Source organism: Octopus bimaculoides, chromosome 7 (assembly GCF_001194135.2).
Source record: "Octopus bimaculoides isolate UCB-OBI-ISO-001 chromosome 7, ASM119413v2, whole genome shotgun sequence".
Taxonomy (NCBI): domain Eukaryota; kingdom Metazoa; phylum Mollusca; class Cephalopoda; order Octopoda; family Octopodidae; genus Octopus; species Octopus bimaculoides.
In genome coordinates this window covers 11,702,523-11,723,538 of record NC_068987.1, presented here as the reverse complement: position 1 = coordinate 11,723,538, position 21,016 = coordinate 11,702,523, and the positions used below count along the sequence as shown (strand labels likewise).

The following is a 21,016-nucleotide window of genomic DNA, read 5'->3' as shown; positions in this document are numbered from 1 at the left end:
AGGAATGAGAACCCAGGTTCGAAATTTCCCCAAGACACCTGATGAAGGCTGGAGGGTATATCAGCCGAAATGTGTTAACAACAAACAAAATGAGGACAAATATCCATCAAATGTAAATGATGTAAATAATGTAAATAATTCCTCATCTCTTAAATATAGAACATCTTTTATGTTTAAACTTTTTCTTGTTACAGTCATTAGACTGCAGCCATGCTGGAGCACTACCTAGACCTTTTAGTCAAATGAATTGACCCCGGTATTTTCTTTTTTAAAGCTTGATGCTTATTGTCTCAGTCTCTTTTGCCAAACCACTAAGTTATAGTAAACACATCAGCATTAGTTGTCAAGTACTGCCAAAAACCACTAAGTTACAGGGACATAAACACACCAACACTGGTTGTAAAGCAGTGGTGGGGACAAACACACACACACACACACATATGATGGGCTTCTTTCAGTTTCTATCTATCAAATCCACGCACAAGGCTTTGGTCGGCATGAGGCTACAATTGAAGACACTTGCCCAAGGTGCCACACAGTTGGATTGAACTCAGATCTATGTGTTTGGGAAGCAAGCTTCTTATTTCTTTGTTGCCCACAAGGGGCTAAACATAGAGGGGACAAACAAGGACAGACAAAGGGATTAAGTCGATTACATCGACCCCAGTGCGTAACTGGTACTTTATTTATCGACCCTGAAAGGATGAAAAGCAAAGTCAACCTCGGCGGAATTTGAACTCAGAACGTAAGGGCAGACGAAATACCGCTAAGCATTTCATCCGGCGCACTAATGTTTCTGCCAGCTCGCCGCCTCTTCAGCAAGCTTCTTATCACACAGGCACTCCTGCCATATCACATAACTGGCACCCATGCTGGTGGCACAAAAAAAGCACATAAAAAGCACCACCCTTGGAGTGGTTGGTGTTAGGAAGGGCACCCGGCCATAAAAACCATGCCAAATCAGATTGGAACCTAGTGCAGTTCTCCAGCTTACCAGTTTCAGTCAAACCCTAACCCTAACCCTAACCCTAACCCTAACCCTAACCCTAACCCATGCCAGCATGGAAAGCAGATGCTAAATGATTGAAAATTGATGATACTTTCACATTATACTTTAATATTCTGTTATAATACATATATATTTTAACTCTATATCCTGAATATGAAGCAGGGTGTTTTTTGTTCTTGTATTTGGTTTGTAAGAATCTTGATCTGAACTTGTGCATTGAGGTAGATTTTGGTGTGCTTTGGGAGGGTCATAATGCCAATGATAAACACATGCACTGATTCTATTTCACTTCTTGTATTATTATTAATCAGTTACATAACATTTAATCATTTAACTTATCAATTGTTTGATCAATCAATCTGGTAAGTTTATCATGTATTTTCCTTTGCCATTTGTGCTTTCATCAATGACATGCTCTCCCGACTCCAGGTCAACTTTGAGTCTGTCCTGAAGCAGGCTTGAAGGACTTTCACAGACCTGACTGATGGATTGACCAAAAGATTAACAAAACAACCAATTAGTTAATTGGTAAACTGATTGGCTAATAGGCTAATAATAAAAATTGAAGTGAAATAAAACCAGTGCATGTGTTTATAATTGATATGAAGATCCTCCCAAGATACCACAAAATGAATAGGTTTTCTTTAAATTTTCAGTTTGTTTGTTCACACACACAACCATAATACATATACACACACACATACACACATATTTAACTAAAATCGAAGCAAGATTTTAGAATTTAATTAAAGTCATAAATAATAGATTTTTTTTAACAAAACCACTACTGCTAAAGTATCTATTTTAAACCGGCATCAAAAATAACATGTAAAATCTAACTCCTGCATTTTATTCATTCTAGTTCCTGGTTTTAATTGCTCCTTTGATAAGAATTTCTGTGGCTGGAAGAATAGTCAAAAGGCACAAATTCTTTGGAAGAGAACCAAAGGATCAACTAGAAATTCCGATACTGGACCCTCGTCTGATCATAGTGGAGGTTAGTATTCAAATGACATGCAATGCATTTCTTTATTGAAGAATATACCAAGAATGCTTGGTTATTTAATGCAATGACTTTTTTTTTATTCTTTTACTTGTTTCAGTCATTTGACTGTGGCCATGCTGGAGCACTGCCTTAAGTCAAGCAAATCGATCCCAAGACTTATTCTTTGTAAGCCTAGTACTTATTCTATCGGTCTCTTTTGCTGAAATGCTAAGTTACGGGCATGTACACACACCAGCATCAGTTGTCAAGCGATGGTGGGGGGACAAACACAAACACACCAGCATACACACACACACACATACACACATATATACATATATATATATATATATGACAGGCTTCTTTCAGTTTCCATGTACTAAATCCATTCACAAGGCTTTGGTCAGCCCAAGACTATAGGAGAAGACACTTGCTCAAGGTGCCACGCAGTGGAACTGAACCCCGAGCCATGTAGTTGGTAAGCAAGCTACTTACCACACAGCCACTCCTGCCATTTGGCTTTTTTTTATTGTTTGCTTGTTTCAGTCATTAGACTGCGACCATGCTGGGGCACCACCTTGAAGAATTTTAGTCAAATGAATCAACCCCAGGACTTCTTTTCTTTTTCAAGTCTGGTACTTATTCTGTCAGTTTCTTTTCCTGAACTGCTAAGTTGTGGGAACATAAACACACCAATATCGGTTGTCAAGTGGTGGTCGAGGACAAACAATGACACAAAGACATACACACACATGCACACACACACACACACACACACACACACAGGCATATATTTTAAAGAATGTAGTTGTGTAAGGCCGGAACAATGCAAGAATGTACAAAGTGAAGTACAGAAGGAAAAGAAAACAGAACAACATTGCAGTTTTACCCTTATATTTCCATATATCGGGGTGAAGGCCCTTTCTTCGGGACATTCAGAAAACCAGCATTTGGAAAAGATATTGCTCAGATATATACATATATGATGATGATGATGATGATGATGATGATGATGATGATATAGAGCTACATACAAGATGACCTAGACATGCTAAATCATCTGTCTAGGGGTCAAGAACATGTACTTGATCCCCAGACAGAAGATAAACTGTTTTTACTTCAAATATTTATAAATTTTTACTGATATTTGATAAGATGGGATACATCGAAACCAGTAATATTTTCTTTATATTATTCTTTATTAAATTCTTTCTTAAATTGAAATGTCTTAGACTTACTTCTGTGCTATTTCCATGTATATATATTCAATACTTCATTTCATTTTACCATTTATTTTTATATTATATATTATATTATATATTCCATATTCTATATCCACATTAATTTTACAAGAATATAAATAAAACATAAAAAACAGACAGAGTTGGAACTCTTCTAAATAAAATAATATATTCCTCTATACACGATCATACAAAACCCTTTTTTTGTATTGATTTTTATTCACATATATATATGTGTGTGTGTGTGTGTGTGTGTGTGTGTGTGTATGTATGCATATATATATCATAACTCTTATATCACCACTCATTGTACTGCTTTCTATTTTTAGGTGGTTACTACATATACATTGAATCCTCATTTTTTGGTGGTGTCTTGAAGCATTTTGCTGATTTGATAAGTCCAGCATTTTCAACAACCCAAAAATCTTGTGTTAGCTTCTATTATCATATGTTTGGAGAAGATGTTAATTCTCTGCAATTAATCTTAGTTCCGAAGAAGGGTGCAGCTCAGTACATCTGGTTAAAGAATGGTCCACAAAAAAATAAATGGTTACAAGGCACCGTGACAATACCAGCTGTTAGTTCGTCATATGTGAGTACAAATATTTGCAAATAATTTATGTTTACTGAGAGCAAAAAATCAACAGCAAGGAGGTGCAATGGCCCAGTGGTTAGGGCAGCGGACTCGCAGTCATAGGATCGCGGTTTCGATTCCCAAGCTAGGTGTTGTGAGTGTTTATTGAGCGAAAACACCTAAAACTCCACGAGGCTCCGGCAGGGGATGGTGGTGTGCCCTGCTGTCCTCTTTCACCACAACTTTCTCTCACTCTTACTTCCTGTTTCTGTTGTGCCTGTAATTCAAAGGGCCAGCCTTCTCACACTCTGTGTCATGCTGAATCTCCCCGAGAACTACATTGAAGGTACACGTGTCTGTGGAGTGCTCAGCCACTTGCATGTTAATTTCACAAGCAGGCTGTTCCGTTGATCGGGTCAATTGGAACCCTCAACGTCGTAAGCGATGGAGTGCCAACACACACAACACACAAAATCAACAGCAAACACTTTTTGCCATAAAGTTATCAGCAGTACAAAAATCGTTGTCATCATCATCATCATCATCATCTTCCTTGTCATTGCCATTGTCATCATCATCATTATCTACATCATCATCATCAGCTTCATCATCATCAACATCAATCATCATCATCATCATCATCATCATCATCATCATCATCATCTTCATCATCATCATCATCATTGTCATCATTGTCGTCGTCATCGTCGTCATCATCTTCATCTTTTAACATCCATGCTCCATGCTGGCTAAGAAACATGGACTGTTTGACGGGATCCAATGTCTGAAGACAGAGGCATTGTGCTCCAATATCTTCTTTGGAATGGCCTCAATGGCCAGATGTCCTTCCTAATGCCAACCACTTAACAGAAAGTATTGGGTGCTTTTTTCATGTCACCAACACTAGTGAGGTCACCATGTGGCCTGAAAGACTAAGTTCCCCAATGACTGAGTGGGGCTACAACAGAGATGTGGGTGGCTTTATGCTATGGTATAATGGTTAGACTATCGACCCTTCATGGAATCCTTGAACCCCCTCATTGATGTGCAGTTTCCAGGCATTTATGGAACCCTTGAATATTCCCATCGTGTAAGGCACATGGCTCAGTGGTTAGAGCATCGAGCTTATGACCGTGAGGTTGTGAGTTCGAATCCCGGACCGGGCTGTGTGTTGTGTTCTTGAGCAACACACTTTATTTCACGTTGCTCCAGTTCACTCAGCTGTAGAAATGAGTTGCGACGTCACAGGTGCCAAGCTGTATCGGCCCCTTTGCCTTTCCCTTGGATGACATCGGTGGCGTGGAGAGAGGAGGCCGGTATACATGGGCGACTCCTGGCCTTCCACAAACAACTTTGCCCGGACTTGTGCCTCGGATGGTAACTTTCTAGGTGCAATCCCATGGTCATTCATGACCGAAGGGGGTCTCTGAATATTCCCATCGACATGTAGGGTTGCACCAGCAACTAGTTAGTCATAAGTGGGAGAATGAAATTTGATTAGGCGGTGCAAAACCAGTTTTCAGGAAGATGTTGAAAGTATTTCCATTGCCCTGCCAAAACAAATGTTAGTGGGTGTGTTCCCACACTCTGCAGCCCCTGTTACCAAACTCTCTTGTTTCTGTCAACTATGGCTCAATGGAACATCTATCATGTGACAACCAGAGGGGAGACAAGGCTCTACCAGCAACTAGCTGTGGGAACAAAATTTGCTCAGGAAATGCAAATCCAATTTTCAAGGAGGACATTCAAAGCAATTTTATTGTTCTACCCCAAAAAATAACAATTTCAGTGGGTGTGTTTGCGACCCCAGCACCCACTGTTCCAAAGTCTATGTAGCTGGTACTAATTTACAATTAAGTTGACTGGAGTAAAGTGAAAGGCTAAAAATCTAATTTATAAATCTAACGGTTCAATAATTGATTTATTGCTTCATAATAAAAATTGTTATAACAACTATATTTATAACAATGATATGAATTTCAGATTGCCTTCAGAGGAGTTTCTGGTTATGGATCTAGTGGTGACATTGCAATTGATGATGTAACCATACATGCTGGAGAGTGTGAAGGTTAGTTGGTTTATTTATTAATCTATTTATTAATTGTATTATTATTATTATTATTATTATTATTATTATTATTATTATTATTATTATTATTATTATTATTATTATTACCAGCTAGGTCGTTACACTGCTGGTAAAAATATTTGTTAAAGTCTTTTTTTGAAATTTTTGTTGCATTGTGTTGACAGATTTGCACTTAAAATCCCCATGCTTTTAATCAAAGCTTCTTAGTTACAACAGTTACAACACTACCTATCTATCTTTCACTCTCCCTCTAACTGTATTTCTCTCTCACCAACTTTTTCTCCCCCCTCATCTTCCTTCTTTCTACATATATGTTGTGACTGGGATTATTTCCCTTTTTGATTCCTCCCCTTTTCCCTCTTCTACATATATGTTGTGACAAACAAACAGATGTGGAGATCAACTTGTCTAAAAAACCATTTACTTCAGATTTTCAGAGATATTGCAACTTGTATTAGCATTAAAAAGCAAATGTTCCCTCAATAGTCCAATATTCATCATTAGAGGGCAAAATAAACTCAAAGCCAGGAGCAGAACTTAACAGTTTTGTGTATCCATAGATACAGAGTATTTCAGAAGCATACTAACACAACCCTCTCATCTCATATTTAGTTTTTGAAAAACCTGCTGACTCCTTTGCATGTCATAAAAATGGGGCCAAAAGAGGTTGAGACAGGATTTGCACTCCGACCCCATAAAACCTTCACCAGCAATGACGCCCAAAGAGATGATACCAGGGATGGAGGGTTGTTGCCTGGGTGATGCGGAAACATCATCCTCCAGGAGCAGCAGGGAATCACCAACAAGTGGTGGGTGTTGCAATGCATTGTTATAGCACATGTGCCCATTCTACTACTACTACTACTACTACTACTACTACTACTACTACTACTACTACTACTACTTCCACTACTACTACCACTACTACAACCTCTACTACTGCTACTACTGTCATTACTACTACCATTACTACTACTGCCACTATTTCTACTACTACTATTACCACTACTATTACTACAACTACTACTACTACTACTACTGGCTAAATTTGCATAATTTAACATGAGTATTGGCAAGGTGCAAATATATGCAGTTTTAAACATTAGAGTGGCTCTTCTTCAGACCTGCATGAACGGTGCACTCTTACATTATTCCTTGATTTCTATGCCTGAAGAATTTGTGTATGTGTGTGTATGTGTGTATGTTGTGTGTGTGTGTGTACGTACATATATATATACATATGTATGTATGAATGTATGTATGTACATATGTATGCTATGTATGGTGTCACATAGAAAGCACTGGTGTTCATGTCACACAAAAAGCACCAGTGATGGTGTCACATAAAAACACTGAGGATGGGGCCACATAAAAAGCATTGGTGCTAGCTCCGCATAAAAAGGATTGATTATGTTGCGATATAAAAAGCACTGGTTATAGTGTCACGCAAAGAGCAGTAATAATGGTGCCGCATAAAAAACACTGGTTATGGCGCCACGTAAAAAGCACTGGTGCTGGCGCAACATAAAATGTTCCCAGTATACTCTGTAGAGTGGCTGACATTAGAAAGGGCATTTTTTTTTTAAATGTTTGTTACAAGAAAGCTTGTTTAAATTTGTTTAGTTAAGAGTCAAGTTGTCTTTTTACTCATGTTAAACATGAGCACACAAAATAAAATTAGATTCCACGAGACAGGTAATCTCGTTTACTTCCTGTTAACGAGCGAGGCAGGTAACCTCATTTACTTCCTGTTAACGAGCGAGGCAGGTAATCTCGTTTGCTTCCTGTTAGCAAGCGAGGCAGGTAATCTCATTTACTTCCTGTTAACGAGCGAGGCAGGTAATTTCGTTTACTTACTGTTAAAAAGGGGAGTTGAGAATACAAGGGGAGCTTGGCATGGATAGTAATTACCAGAGGACTGTAGAAACCAAGCCAAAATCAGTCTATGGAACCTGGTGCAGTTCTTGGCCTTGCCAGTTACTCTTGAACCATCCAACCCATGCCAGCCTGGAAAACGGATGTTAAATGATCATCAAGATGTCGATCTACTTATATCAGAAGCGACTATTATCATCAATGTTACTTATTACTGTTTTTTTTTTCTTTATTTTTCAGAAGACATTAGCTCAAATTCTGTTGACTGTGACTTTGAATCATCTGGTAGCTGCCAATATTTTCAAGATAAAGATGTTGACTACAAGTGGGTACCATACTCTGGATTTAGATCCCCATTTAAAGACCACACAAAAAATTCAGTATTTGGTATGTAATCTAATATCAAACTTAATTTATTTTTCTAATCCAAACTATAATGAATGATAGGGGTGGGGTGGGGGGAGTATTCTCTTTTTTTTTTTTTTTTTGTAATAGGCACAGGAGTGGTTGCGTGGTAAGAAGCTGGCGGCGAGCTGGCAGAAACATTACCCCGCCGGGCGAAATTCTTAGCAGTATTTCGTCTGCTGCTACGTTCTGAGTTCAAATTCTGCCAAGGTCGACTTTGCCTATCATCCTTTCAGGGTCGATAAATTAAGTACCAGATACGCACTGGGGTCGATATAATCGACTTAATCACTTCATCTGTTCTTGTTTATCCCCTCTATGTTTAGCCCCTTGTGGGCAATAAAGAAATAAAAAATAAGAAGCTTGCTTCCCAACCACATGGTTCCAGGTTCAGTCCCACTGTGTTACACCTTGGGCAAGTGTCTTCTCCTATGGCCTTGGGCCAACCAAAGTCTTGTGAGAGGATTTGGCAGACAGAAACTGAAAAAATCTTGTTGTATATATATATATATATGTGTGTGTGTGTGTGTGTGTGTGTGTGTGTGTGTCTGTCTGTCTGTCTGTGTGTTTGTCCCTCACCATTGCGTGACAACTGATGTTGGTGTGTTTACGTTCACATAACTTAGCAGTTCGGCAAAAGAGACTGATAGAATAAGTTCTAAGTTTACAAAGAATAAGTCCTGGCATCGATTTGTTCTACTAAAGGTGTTGCTCCAGCATGACTGCAGTCAAATGACTGAAAACAAGTAAAAGTTTAAAAGAGTAATCACGTTAACACACCAGCATCGGTTGTCAAGTGACGTTGGGGGGACAAACACACACACACATATATATATATATATATACATATATACGACGGGCTTCTTTCAGTTTCCATCTACCAAATCCACTCACAAGGTTTTGGTAGACCTGAGGGTAGAGTAGAAGACACTTGTCCAAGGTGCCATGCAGTGGGACTGAACCCGGAACCATGTGGTTGGTAAGCAAGCTACTTACCACACAGCCACTTCTGTACCATATACGCAAAAATATATGCAAACAGAGAGAGTGAGAGGGAGGAAGAGAGAGAGAGAGACAAACAGACAGACAGAGAGAGAGAGAGAGAGAGAGACAGAGACAGAGACATCTAATTTAGTAGTTGAACAGGATTGAAATAAACACTTGCTGTCTCCTCATAACACATAAATAGAAATACACTTACACAGAGAGTGAGCAGGTAGGAAGAGGAAAGGGAGCATTAAAAAGTCTGATGTCAAATAAGTCAGCACTGAATCAGTGATGCCAATAAGCAGTGCCAAAACAGCCATGCCAAAATGTCTCATATCAAAGCGTTCATGTAATATTAGCTAATTCACACTTTGTGATACATGTGTTGTCCTGATACATGTGATACATGTGTTTTCTGATCATGAACTCTTGACTGTAAGATAACTTGCTAGAAAGCATCATATGCCACATTGTGTTGAGTATAGAAAACTTGTAGAAGCGTTACATACATGATAGTCATGGAGCCTGTGTATATAAGACCCAAGGTGTGTTATATTTTATATATCAAAGTACTTGGTGTGTAAATAATTTACTATAAAAATATTTAAGCATAAATCTCTTGAGGAGGCAAGAGACACAAGGGATGGAGAGTCACTGAAGAGGTCACAGAAGGTATGACGAAATATTTCCAGACAATGGACAATAAGATGAAAACAATAATAAAGCTGAAGTGAAGAACAAATATATAGTGTGGGTGTTTATTTGGCAAAAAAAAATAGATGACCATCCTGAAGTATAACAACATGTTTCAACACATCAGGAATTTTACAGAGCAAATACATAAATGTATACACACACACACACACACACTAATATCCTTTTCTACTCCAGGCACAAGACCCGAATTTTGGGGTGAGGGGGCCAGTCTATTGGATCGATCCCAGTATGCAACTGGTACTTAATTTATCGACCCCAAAAGGATGAAAGGCAAAGTCGACCTTGGTGGAATTTGAACTCAGAACGTAAAGACAGATGAAATACCAATAAGCATTTCGCCTGGCATTCTAACGTTTCTGCCAGTTCGCAGCTTTACACACACACTAATAACAAACAGTAAGAACGTGTATTCCGCACTGCATTGAGGGATAGAAATAGATAGAGAGATAGATAGATAGATATATATAAATATATATATAGAGAGAGAGAGAAATACATGCATACGCACACATATACATACATGCATACACACACACACATACATACATACATACATACATACATACATACATACATACAAACAAATAAAAATACGCTGTTCCTGATATTAAAATTCCAATGAAGGAACCTTGGATCTAGGTTAGAAACTGGTTCTTTCTCTATTGACAAGAAATCTTGAAATAAACTGAATAATACATACAAAAATGCCCTGTTGTTGATGTTGAAATTTCAATGAAAGATCCTTGAGTCTAGGCTGGAAACCAGCTCTTTCTCTATTGGCCAGAATTCTTGACATACATACATACATACATACATACCATCATAGAGATCAGCTGTCCTGCTTATGTGAGTATCTCTTAAAAAATCATAGAAAAAGAGGATAACTCTGGACAACAGCTTCTACATCCAGATTATAGATTCATATTTATATCAATAATAATTGGTGCACTTGGTTTTGTTAGTAAATGCTTAAGTGACCATCTGGAGAAGCTAGAGATTTCAGAACAAGAAGTCAACCAACAAACTTGCACTTTACAAATACAATCTGCAAGTGGAACAGTAAAAATATGCGAGACTTTTCTCAAGTTTAAAATGTGCTTTAGTTTTTGTTATCTACACTCCAACAATGGAGCTTCACATCTTTGTTAGAAATCAGCTCCTCCACCAAATTCCACCTGGGTCAACGTTTGCCTTTCATACTTTTGAGGTCAATAAATTAAGTACCAGTTGACTGGCCCCCTCCCCCAAAATTACAGGCCTTGTGCCTAGAGTAGAAAAGAAAGCAGCTCTTCCTCGTAGAAAGAATTCAAATAATCAAAAACAGAAAAGAACATAGAAGTTGTGTTAAATTATCTATAATACATATTTGCAGGTCATTTCATGGGTGCAGGCTCTCGTAGAATTTCCACAGGTAAGATAGCACGACTTTGGACACCGCAGTTTGCATTAAAAGATGGACAATGTTTATCATTTTGGTACCACATGTATGGGACAAGAATTGGTAGACTCAATGTTCATGTAACTAATGTGAACGATGTTAACAGAATTGGAGCAGCTATTTGGACTAGAAGAGGTCATCAAGGCAGGACATGGTTTGAAGAATATATCCCATTACCAAACTTCGTGAATGCATTTGTGAGTATGAATATTTTAAGCTAACAAAAATTGTCTTCATCTATATTAGATGGTATCAAATATGGGCTTAAACTAAGGTAGCAAGCTAGCAAAATCATTAGCATATCAGACAAAATACTTAGTAACTGAACCAAATTCGATGACTGGCACCCGTGCCAGTTGAGCGCTAACAGCACCATCCGAGCGGGATCACTGCCAGAGCAGCGGTCTCGCTTCCGTGCCGATGGCACGTAATAAGCACCATTTGAGCGCAATAGTTTCCCGCTTCGCCTTACTGGCACTTGAACCGGTCGCATGTGAACAAAACATTGGACTGACTCCTGTGCAGGTGGCACGTAAAAAACACCATTTGAACATGGCCGTTGCCAGTACCGCCGGACTGGCCCTCATACTGGTGGCATGTAAAAAGCACTCACTACACTCTCGGAGTGGTTGGCGTTAGGAAGGGCATCCAGCTGTAGAAACTCTGCCAGATCAGATTGGAGTCTGGTCTGATGTAGCCATCTGGTTCGCCAGTCCCCAGTCAAATCGTCCAACCCATGCTAGCATGGAAAACGGACGTTAAATGATGATGACAATGATGATTGATAAATTAAAGGAAAATATATTGGGTTGTCCGGAAAGTTTGTGCCGAACTTTTAATGGAAAGAAAAAGGTCAATAAATACTTGCCATTACATTTTTAATCAACCAGATATGAACCATTTTGTTGCACAATGCGTCTCCATCTTTCCTTTAACTTGAAAATTCCCTCTTCCCAGAATCGAGGTGGTTTCATGGCAAATAAGTCGATCGGTTCAACTGGAACCCTCGACGTCGTAAGCGACGGAGTGCCAGCAGCAACAATAATAGTGGCGGTGAGAGTTTCATGATAATGATATTGAGGATTAGAATAAGGTGGCAAGCTGACAGAACTGTCAGCACGCTAGGCAAAATATTTAATAGCATTTCATCCATCTTTATGTTCTGAGTCCCAATTCTGCCAAGATTAACTTTGCCTTTCATCCTTTCAGGGTCGATAAAATAAGAACCAGCTGAGCACAGGGTCTGATGTAATTGTACTTACCCCACCCCACCCTTCCAAAATTGCTGGCCTTGTGCCAAAATTTAAAACTAATTTGAGGACTAGAATGCTGGTGATAAAGATGATTATGACAACTATATTTTATTGCAGGCTATCTTTGAAAGTATTAATGGTGGAGACGTAATAGGTATTGATGATGTCAGACTTTTAAATTCAACATGTCCTGAGCCAGGTAAGTTAACCACTTGTCCACATTATCGTACAGGTTTTATAGTTTATTGATTTTACTCCAAGTGATTGGGTGACAGCATTTAACTTTGAAGGGTTCAGCCAACCTATTTATGATACCTTTTCGTAAGGAGGCACAACACATTTGTTATTAGTGATGGCATTATATTAAATTAACTGGAGGTGGTGAGCTGGCAGAAATGTTAATACATCAAACAAAATGCTTAGCAGCATTTCTTCCAATTCATTACATCCGGAGCTCAAATACTGCTTTAGCTTTAGTGGAGGGAGTCACTAATTTAAAGTATGAAAGTGTTCATGGAAAAGTCCAGCAAATGTGCTTTTGAGAAGCATGAATTTATTAAAATAATAATGTGAACTGACAATGAGTAAAGTGGGCGCATGTATAAGAGTCAGAGAAAACGTTAAAACTTACAATTGAAGAATGGATTCAGTTGGAAGTTACTAAAAGCTGTGTTGGCACTCTGTCGCTTACGACGACGAGGGTTCCAATTGATCCAATCAACGGAACAGCCTGCTCATGAAATTAACGTGCAAGTGGTTGAGTACTCCACAGACACGTGTACCCTTAACGTAGTTCTTGGGGAGATTCATTGTGACACAGAGTGTGACAAGGCTGGCCCTTTGAATTACAGGCACACTAAAAGCTAGCAGAGATGAATCTAGCATAAACAGAAATAAACCACTCATGATATAGGTAGAGTTGTACAAGGCAAAGTTGACAAAAATGAAATAGGATGTCCATGATGTGGTCAGCGTTGAGAGTTTGCGGCGCTAAGTTGGTGAGAAAAACAAAAAGGCAGGTCTCATCTTTGGAGAACCAATGTTGCTCATCTTACGTTTTTCTGCTGACTGTTAAAAAAGCACACTTGCTTATTGGGTGGATAATTGCCTCTAGTATTCATATGCACCCAGCCCTTGTTTGCCTAAGTTGCCATAGCACAACTGTGCTTTTCCATGACAACAAAAATAGCTTTCCTGAATCGCTACACTACCAAGGTCAACTTTGCTTCTCACCTTTTCAGAGGTTGATAAAATGAGTACCAGTTGAGCACTGAAGTCAAGGTAATCAACTAACATCCCCTAAAATTACTAGTGCCTATAGTAGAAAGAATTATATTAATACAACAGGATATTTAGTGTTTAATTTGCCATTTTGAGGAGAGTAGAATGTATGAATAAAAGACCCCTTTTGGTCATGAATGACCATGAGATTACACCGAGAAAATTCCCTTCCAAGGTACTAGTCCTGGGGTTGATTCCTTGAACTAAAAAAAGAATCCTTTAAGGCAGTGCTCCAGCATGGCCAGTCACCCGGCTGAAACAAGTAAAAGAATAAAAGAACATAATATGAGAGGGATTTGGCTGTTATTTTTAACAAGTTCATTGACTACTTAGAAACTCTCTTACTGGCTGAACGACGGAACACTTTTGCATGTATTCATTACATTTGTTAATTCAATTAGTTAAATGGCAGAAAACTTCTTAAAAATCAGTGTAGATGGTGTTTATTTTATAGTCAATTCTCATCAATGTGTTTCATATTACTTGAGCCAAAGTAAAGTGATTGAAGTTTGTGCATATACATGTGAGTCATATCAATTGATGCTTTTTGCCTGAACTATGAAATGTTTTAACACTTTTGTATGCATTATTCTATGCTTGGTTTTCTTTTGGAGCCATTCATATTGTACTGGACCTCCTCGTAGATGTCTGACCTCCTGGGAGAATGTCACAAAGTGTTATCCTTCAAGGAACTAGTGTTAAGTAATAAAAATGTAATGAGTCTTTCTGGTTTTCAGACACATTTATCCTCTTATGTTCCCTTTTGATCAGGTGACTGTCACTTTGAAATAAGTTCCTGTGGTTGGCACAATGATGGAAACAACACTGTTAACTGGGAAAGAATGTCTGGCCGAACGATATATCGAAGAGAACATCGCTCTATTAAAGATCACACATACACTTCCATAGCTCGTAAGTCAAAGCTAAAAGATAAATTTACATTTTGCAGCAAATATGTTTTGTTGCCCAAATTGTCTCTGATTTCTTTCCATGCTATCATCTTCATCAACATCATCATCATCATCATCATCATTTAAAATCCGTTTCCATGCTGGCAATAAGTTGGATGGTTTGATAGGAGCTGTCCAGCTTCATCTCCGTTTTGGTTTGGTTTCTACAGTTGGATGCCCTTCCTAATGCTAACCACTTTACAGAGAGTACTGAGTACTTTTTATGTGGTACCAGCATGGCTGCTTTTTTACATGACATCAGCACCGACGAACCTGCAAGATTAGGATCACTCAGCTGAAAAGGGATGTAGGGGACAAGCCTGTTTGCAAGGACAACCACGATTTTATTTAGCTTCACATGTCTTCTCAAGCACAGCAAACTGCCAGAAGTCTCAATCTCTTATCATCCCCTCTGTAAGGCCCAACAGTTGAAGGTGCGTGGCTTAGTGGTTAGGGCATTTGGCTCATGATAGTAAGGTCATGAGTTCGATTCCTGGCGACGTGTTGTGTCCTTGAGCAAAACACTTTATTTCACATTGCTCCAGTCCACTCAGCTGGCAAAAAGGAGTAGTACTTGTATTTCAAAGGGCCGGCCTTGTCACGCTATGTGTCATGCTGAGTCTCCCTGAGAACTACGTTAGGGGTACACGTGTCTGTGGAGTGCTCAGCCACTTGCACGTTAATTTCATGAGCAGGCTGTTCCGTTGATCGGATCAGCTGGGACCCTCGTCGTCGTAACCGACAGAGTGCTCCTTTTTTACGTGCCACCTGCACAAGAGCCAGCCCAGCGGCACTGGCAACGATCTTGCTCAAATGTCTTTACACGTGCCACCAGCACAAGTGCCAAGAAGGCAACGCTGGGCCCAGGTGCCATCACGATTTTGCTTTCGCTTGCCCCAACAGGTCTTCGCAAGCCGAGTTTAGTGTATATATATATATATATATATCGAAGTGTACACTATTATTATATATATACATTACAGCTGATCTTATTAATCAGCTGCTTTTTTTCCTGCTACCAGCGCTAGAGAGGTTGCGATGCAACTCACAAGACTAAAAAACTTGGTAGATGGGATGGCTTTATGCTACGAGATGTGGGTTTAGGTATGAGAGAAGTGGGTGGGGCTGAGCAGATTCTTTTGTAGGTTGTTGGCACTCCGTCGCTTACGACATCAAGGGCTCCAGCTGATCCGATCAACGGAACAGCCTGCTCGTGAAATTAACGTGCAAGTGGCTGAGCACTCCACAGACACGTGTACCCTTAACGTAGTTCTCAGGGGAGATTCAGCGTGAGACAGTGTGTAACAAGGCTGACCCTTTGAATTACAGGCACAACAGAAACAGGAAGTAAGAGTGAGAGAAAGTTGTGGTGAAAGAGTACAGCAGGGTTCGCCACCATCCCCTGCCAGAACCTCGTGGAGCTTTGGGTGTTTTCGCTCAATAAACACTCACAACACCCAGTCTGGGAATCGAAACCGCGATCCTATGACCGCGAGTCCGCTGCCCTAACCACTGGGCCATTGCGCCTCCACTCTTTTGTAGGAGCTACATGGTAACTCACATTTTGAAGAGAGAGTAGAATATTCATTTTCATAAAATATTTTCAAATACAGTTTATTTTCACATTATTCATTCCTTCAAATATTAAATGCCTTGCAATACAAAAATAAAAGCCATGTAATATTTATTAAGTTTTTCATGAAATCCATATCTAACTTTGAATATTATTACTATGTAACTGCTTTAAATGGAATCAAACATTTTTTTTTTCAGACAGTATGATGTACATAGGTGTATCTCAATCAAAAGTGAAAACAAAAGGAGATTTGGTTTCTATTTCTTTTGATAAAACAAGTGGTTCTGGTCTTTGTATCAAGTTTTGGTACATTATAAATGGAAACAATATTGGAAATTTGTCTGTTATCATGCAGGTAATTTACCTATTTTCTAATTTAGATATAATTCCTGATGTTCTTTTGCCAGTGTGGCCAAAAATATCAGTGAATTAAAATTGAAATATGAAGATTTAATTATGAGAAACTCTTGTTGAATAATTCCAAACAAACATTTTTGAAGGAAAAGTTTGTAGAGGATAAAAATGATGTTTTACAACTATTATTACCTAATATTCTAAAGAAATACATACTTATAATCAATTTAATCAAAATATAACAACACTATATACAAATAAATATTATCAACTATTTATCAAAAACAATAAGATTAAACAATCTATTTTATACTCAAATATAATTTAAATTTATATACATCATCATCATCATCATCGTTTAGCGTCCGCTTTCCATGCTAGCATGGGTTGGACGATTTGACTGAGGACTGGTGAACCAGATGACTACACCAGGCTCCAATCTGATTTGGCAAAGTTTCTACAGCTGGATGCCCTTCCTAATGTCAACCCCTCTGAGAGTGTAATGGGTGCCTTTACATGCCACCGGCACGAAGGCCAATCAGGCGGTACTATACCATTAAGATAATTATTATTTTTATGATATTTAAATTATTTATTTATTTATTTATGCAATTCAGCCAAGTGGCTGCGGTCATGCTGGAGCACCACCATGAAATAATATGATATTTATATGAAATAATATAATGAAATAATATATTTATATTTTATAATGAAATAATATAATATTTATATATTATACAAAACACAAAAAAAAAGAAATTAATTTACTATGGGAGTCACCACCGACTCCTACTGGTAATTTTTTTTTCTATGGCGCCTCACATTACAGAGGCTCAAACTACATATTAGGAAATGTACAGAACACAGATATCAGAAAGATGAAAGTCAGTGTCATCTCTATCATTGGAGTTTTGTTCAAGGCTGAAAGTAGTTTAAATGTTAACTAGACATAACAGAAATTATTTCAAGATTTCATTAGTGAGTCTGTCCTCCTGTCTTATTTTCTCCTCAAGACATTCCCACCACCCATCATCTCTCTAACTGCAGTACTCTGCTGCTGTAATCAGACATGAGTAGAACTCCATATTTTACCAGATCTTTCTTAATGCTATTTGTCCTTCTTCCTACCAGGAACTTTTCAGCATTCCCTTATATACTCTCTTTTTACTCTTTTACCCGCCTCAGTCACCTGACTGTGGCCATGCTGGAGCACCACCTTTAGTCGAGCAAATCGACCCCAGGACTTATTCTTTGGAAGCCTAGTACCTATTCTATTGGTCTCTTTTGCCGAGCCGCTAAGTTACGGGGACGTAAACACACCAGCATCGGTTGTCAAGTGATGTTGGGGGGGAAAACACAGACACGCAAACACACACACACACACACACACACACACACACACACACACACACACATATATACATATATATACGACGGGCTTCTTTCAGTTTCCGTCTACCAAATCCACTCACAAGGCTTTGGTCGGCCCGAGGCTATAGTAGAAGACACTTGCCCAAGGTGCCACGCAGTGGGACTGAACCCGGAACCATGTGGTTGGTAAGCAAGCTACTTACCACACAGCCACTCCTACATATATTTACAGTGGTAAACTATTCTAAAATATGTTTCAGTGGAATTTAAAAGACTTTTATTTTTTTTTCTTAATTCATGTTCTGATTTTCCTTTAATTTCAGACCGCAAATCAAAGCACATTAATGTGGAAGTTATCTGATTCACAAGGTTCTGCATGGTCTCAAGGAACTTTCTTTATAAAAAGTGATTCTTCATTCACCCTATTAATAAGAGCTGAGATAGAAGAAAATGCCAATGGATATTTAGCTTTAGATGACATTAACTATAATTCACTGAAGTGTGCAGGTCAGTCAATCTTCATATTTCATCGTTTGGTGTGTTAAACATTATGTCTGCTTTAGTTTTTACTTGGTTATATGTTGTTGATTTGGAAATTACTCTGAGTTGTACCCACTGTACATGTTGTGGGACTGAACCCAGAATCAAGTGGTTGGGAAGCAAGCTTCCTACCACACAGCCAATCAGAAATAAACATCCATCCAACTCATGCTAAAATGGTCAAGGGCCAGCAATCTATGCTAATATCTGAACATGGAAAGTCATTAAACTGTTAATCATATGCATAACAGACAAACAGATAAATGGATAAGAGCTTGTTCAGGGGAAGGGAACTGTTTTTTGTTTGTTTGTTTTTTAGGTTTCTTTTTTTGGGGGGTTGGGGTGGGGGGGTTGTTTTTTTAAGTTTGAAAAATGGTATTGATTTTATCTGCTGAACTCCTTTGCTGTTTTTCAGTCACTCCTATAAAAGCTCGACCCTTGAATCAACCATCCACAACTAGAAACCCAGTAACAATGGTGTCAACAATAGCAACAAGTGTTCTGCCCCCAGGCAAGTAATTTCTTGATAATAAACATCAAGCAATAATTATAATTACTGTTTCTATGATTTGAAGGTGGCGCGCTGGCAGAATTCTTAGCACACCAGGCAAAATTCTTCGCGGGATTTCAGCCATCTTAACATTCTGAGTTCAAATTCTGCTGAAGTGAACTTTGCCTTTCATCTTTTTATAATCAATAAAATAAGTACCATTTAAACATTGAGGTCAATATAATTGACTAGCCCCCTCCACCAAAGATTCAGGCCTTGTGCCCGTAATAGAAAGGGTTTATGATTTGTTTCGCTGACATATTTCAGCTCAGTAAGAGTATATGTTTTTTATAGCCATTACACTAATGGATTCCTTAACTCAATTCTGTTTATTCAGTCACTAGTTTTATCAATGATGAAAATTGTTTTAGTATAAGACACAAAGAATTACAACATTTAATATTATTTAGCTATTCATTTTTTTATAAATTACCTTTAAACTAACTTTAAAAATGCAAATCTTAATTTGTTGCTTCAATAAATAATTTTATTTTTTTAAAGTATTTTTTAATATTAATTAAAATGTTTGGTTTAGGTCCATATGACTGTACATTTGAAAGTAAAAACTTCTGTGGTTGGACTCAAGCTCAATCTAGTTTTAAGTGGATTATAGCTAAAGGCTCCAGATCTGGATATGATCCTATTGTTGACCACACCCTTAAAACATGTAAGTATTTGACATTTATTATCATTATTATTATTATTATTATTATTATTATTATTATTGTTCAGTAGTTTTATTTTTATAACGTGCTTTCACTTCACTACCGAGCGCAGCTCTGTGCGCCTTGGGTATGTGCTGTGGTTTGCTGTGGTGCTCTTATGTTTACTGTATTGAAAGTGTTTTGCGTAGAATGTGTGCAGTACCCAGTAGTGCAATTTTCTGTATGTTATATATTATTATTATTAATATTATTATTATTATTATTTACGAATCCCTAACCTATTAAATTTATATAATATTATATTTTTACATTTAAAAATTTAATAAGTATAAAACCTTATTTTGAATATTTGCATTTTCTTTTTTTTTTTTCTGTTTTCAGCGAATGGCAATTTTGCTCTATTCCGATATCCGAGAACCCATTCAATCCAATATGTGAAACTACTAAGTCCACCAATTCATAATTATACTCTGACCTGTTTATCATTTTGGTTTCACTTGTATGGCAATAGAGTGCATTCTCTCTCTGTACAGCACATGACAAGCAATAAAGTCTTCACACAAGTGTGGTACCATTCACAACCTTTAAGTAGAAAATGGCATCCAGCATCTGTTACTTTAGGTCTTAATGACAATGATAAAATAGCTTTTCAAGTTGATACCAGGTCATATCTTTCTGGCTCTGTTGCACTCGATGACATTAAACTGACTCCAGGACATTGCCAAAGTAAGTAAAAAAAATAAAATTTTCAGTTTGTAAAATAATCATTAATTTATTTTTCTTATGCAATGTCTTAGACTTGACAAACTTTTCTGCATCAATTTCGATCATCATTATCATCATCGTCATAATTTCTCATCTGCTTTGCCATGTTTGCATGGGTCTGACAGGGTTTACTGTGACAGGTTTTCTGTAGTTGGATGCCTTTCCTGTCACCAACCCTCTCCTACTTCCAACTAAGGTAATATTTCCTCATGGCTCTTTTACTCTTTTACTTGTTTCAGTCTTTTTGACTGTGGTCATGCTGGAGCACCGCCTTTAGTCGAGCAAATCGACTCCAGGACTTATTCTTTGAAAGCCTAGTACTTATTCTATCAGTCTCTTTCACCGAACTGCTAGCTTACGGGGACGTAAACACAGGCACACAAACACACAC

General features: G+C 38.2%; 1 protein-coding gene across 1 annotated transcript in view; it reads left to right on the top strand.

Moving 5' to 3' along the window:
• LOC106882389 (MAM and LDL-receptor class A domain-containing protein 1) overlaps positions 1-21,016 on the top strand; it is a 221,633-nt gene that overhangs the window by 97,890 nt on the left and 102,727 nt on the right. The window contains exons 61-72 of the mRNA XM_014933051.2: positions 1,872-2,006; positions 3,565-3,827; positions 5,793-5,877; positions 8,014-8,160; positions 11,255-11,517; positions 12,691-12,772; positions 14,626-14,766; positions 16,578-16,735; positions 18,429-18,612; positions 19,061-19,156; positions 19,731-19,862; positions 20,242-20,586. Of these exons, the coding sequence (XP_014788537.2) occupies positions 1,872-2,006; positions 3,565-3,827; positions 5,793-5,877; positions 8,014-8,160; positions 11,255-11,517; positions 12,691-12,772; positions 14,626-14,766; positions 16,578-16,735; positions 18,429-18,612; positions 19,061-19,156; positions 19,731-19,862; positions 20,242-20,586 (2,031 nt within the window). The remainder of the gene's footprint in view (positions 1-1,871; positions 2,007-3,564; positions 3,828-5,792; positions 5,878-8,013; positions 8,161-11,254; positions 11,518-12,690; positions 12,773-14,625; positions 14,767-16,577; positions 16,736-18,428; positions 18,613-19,060; positions 19,157-19,730; positions 19,863-20,241; positions 20,587-21,016) is intronic.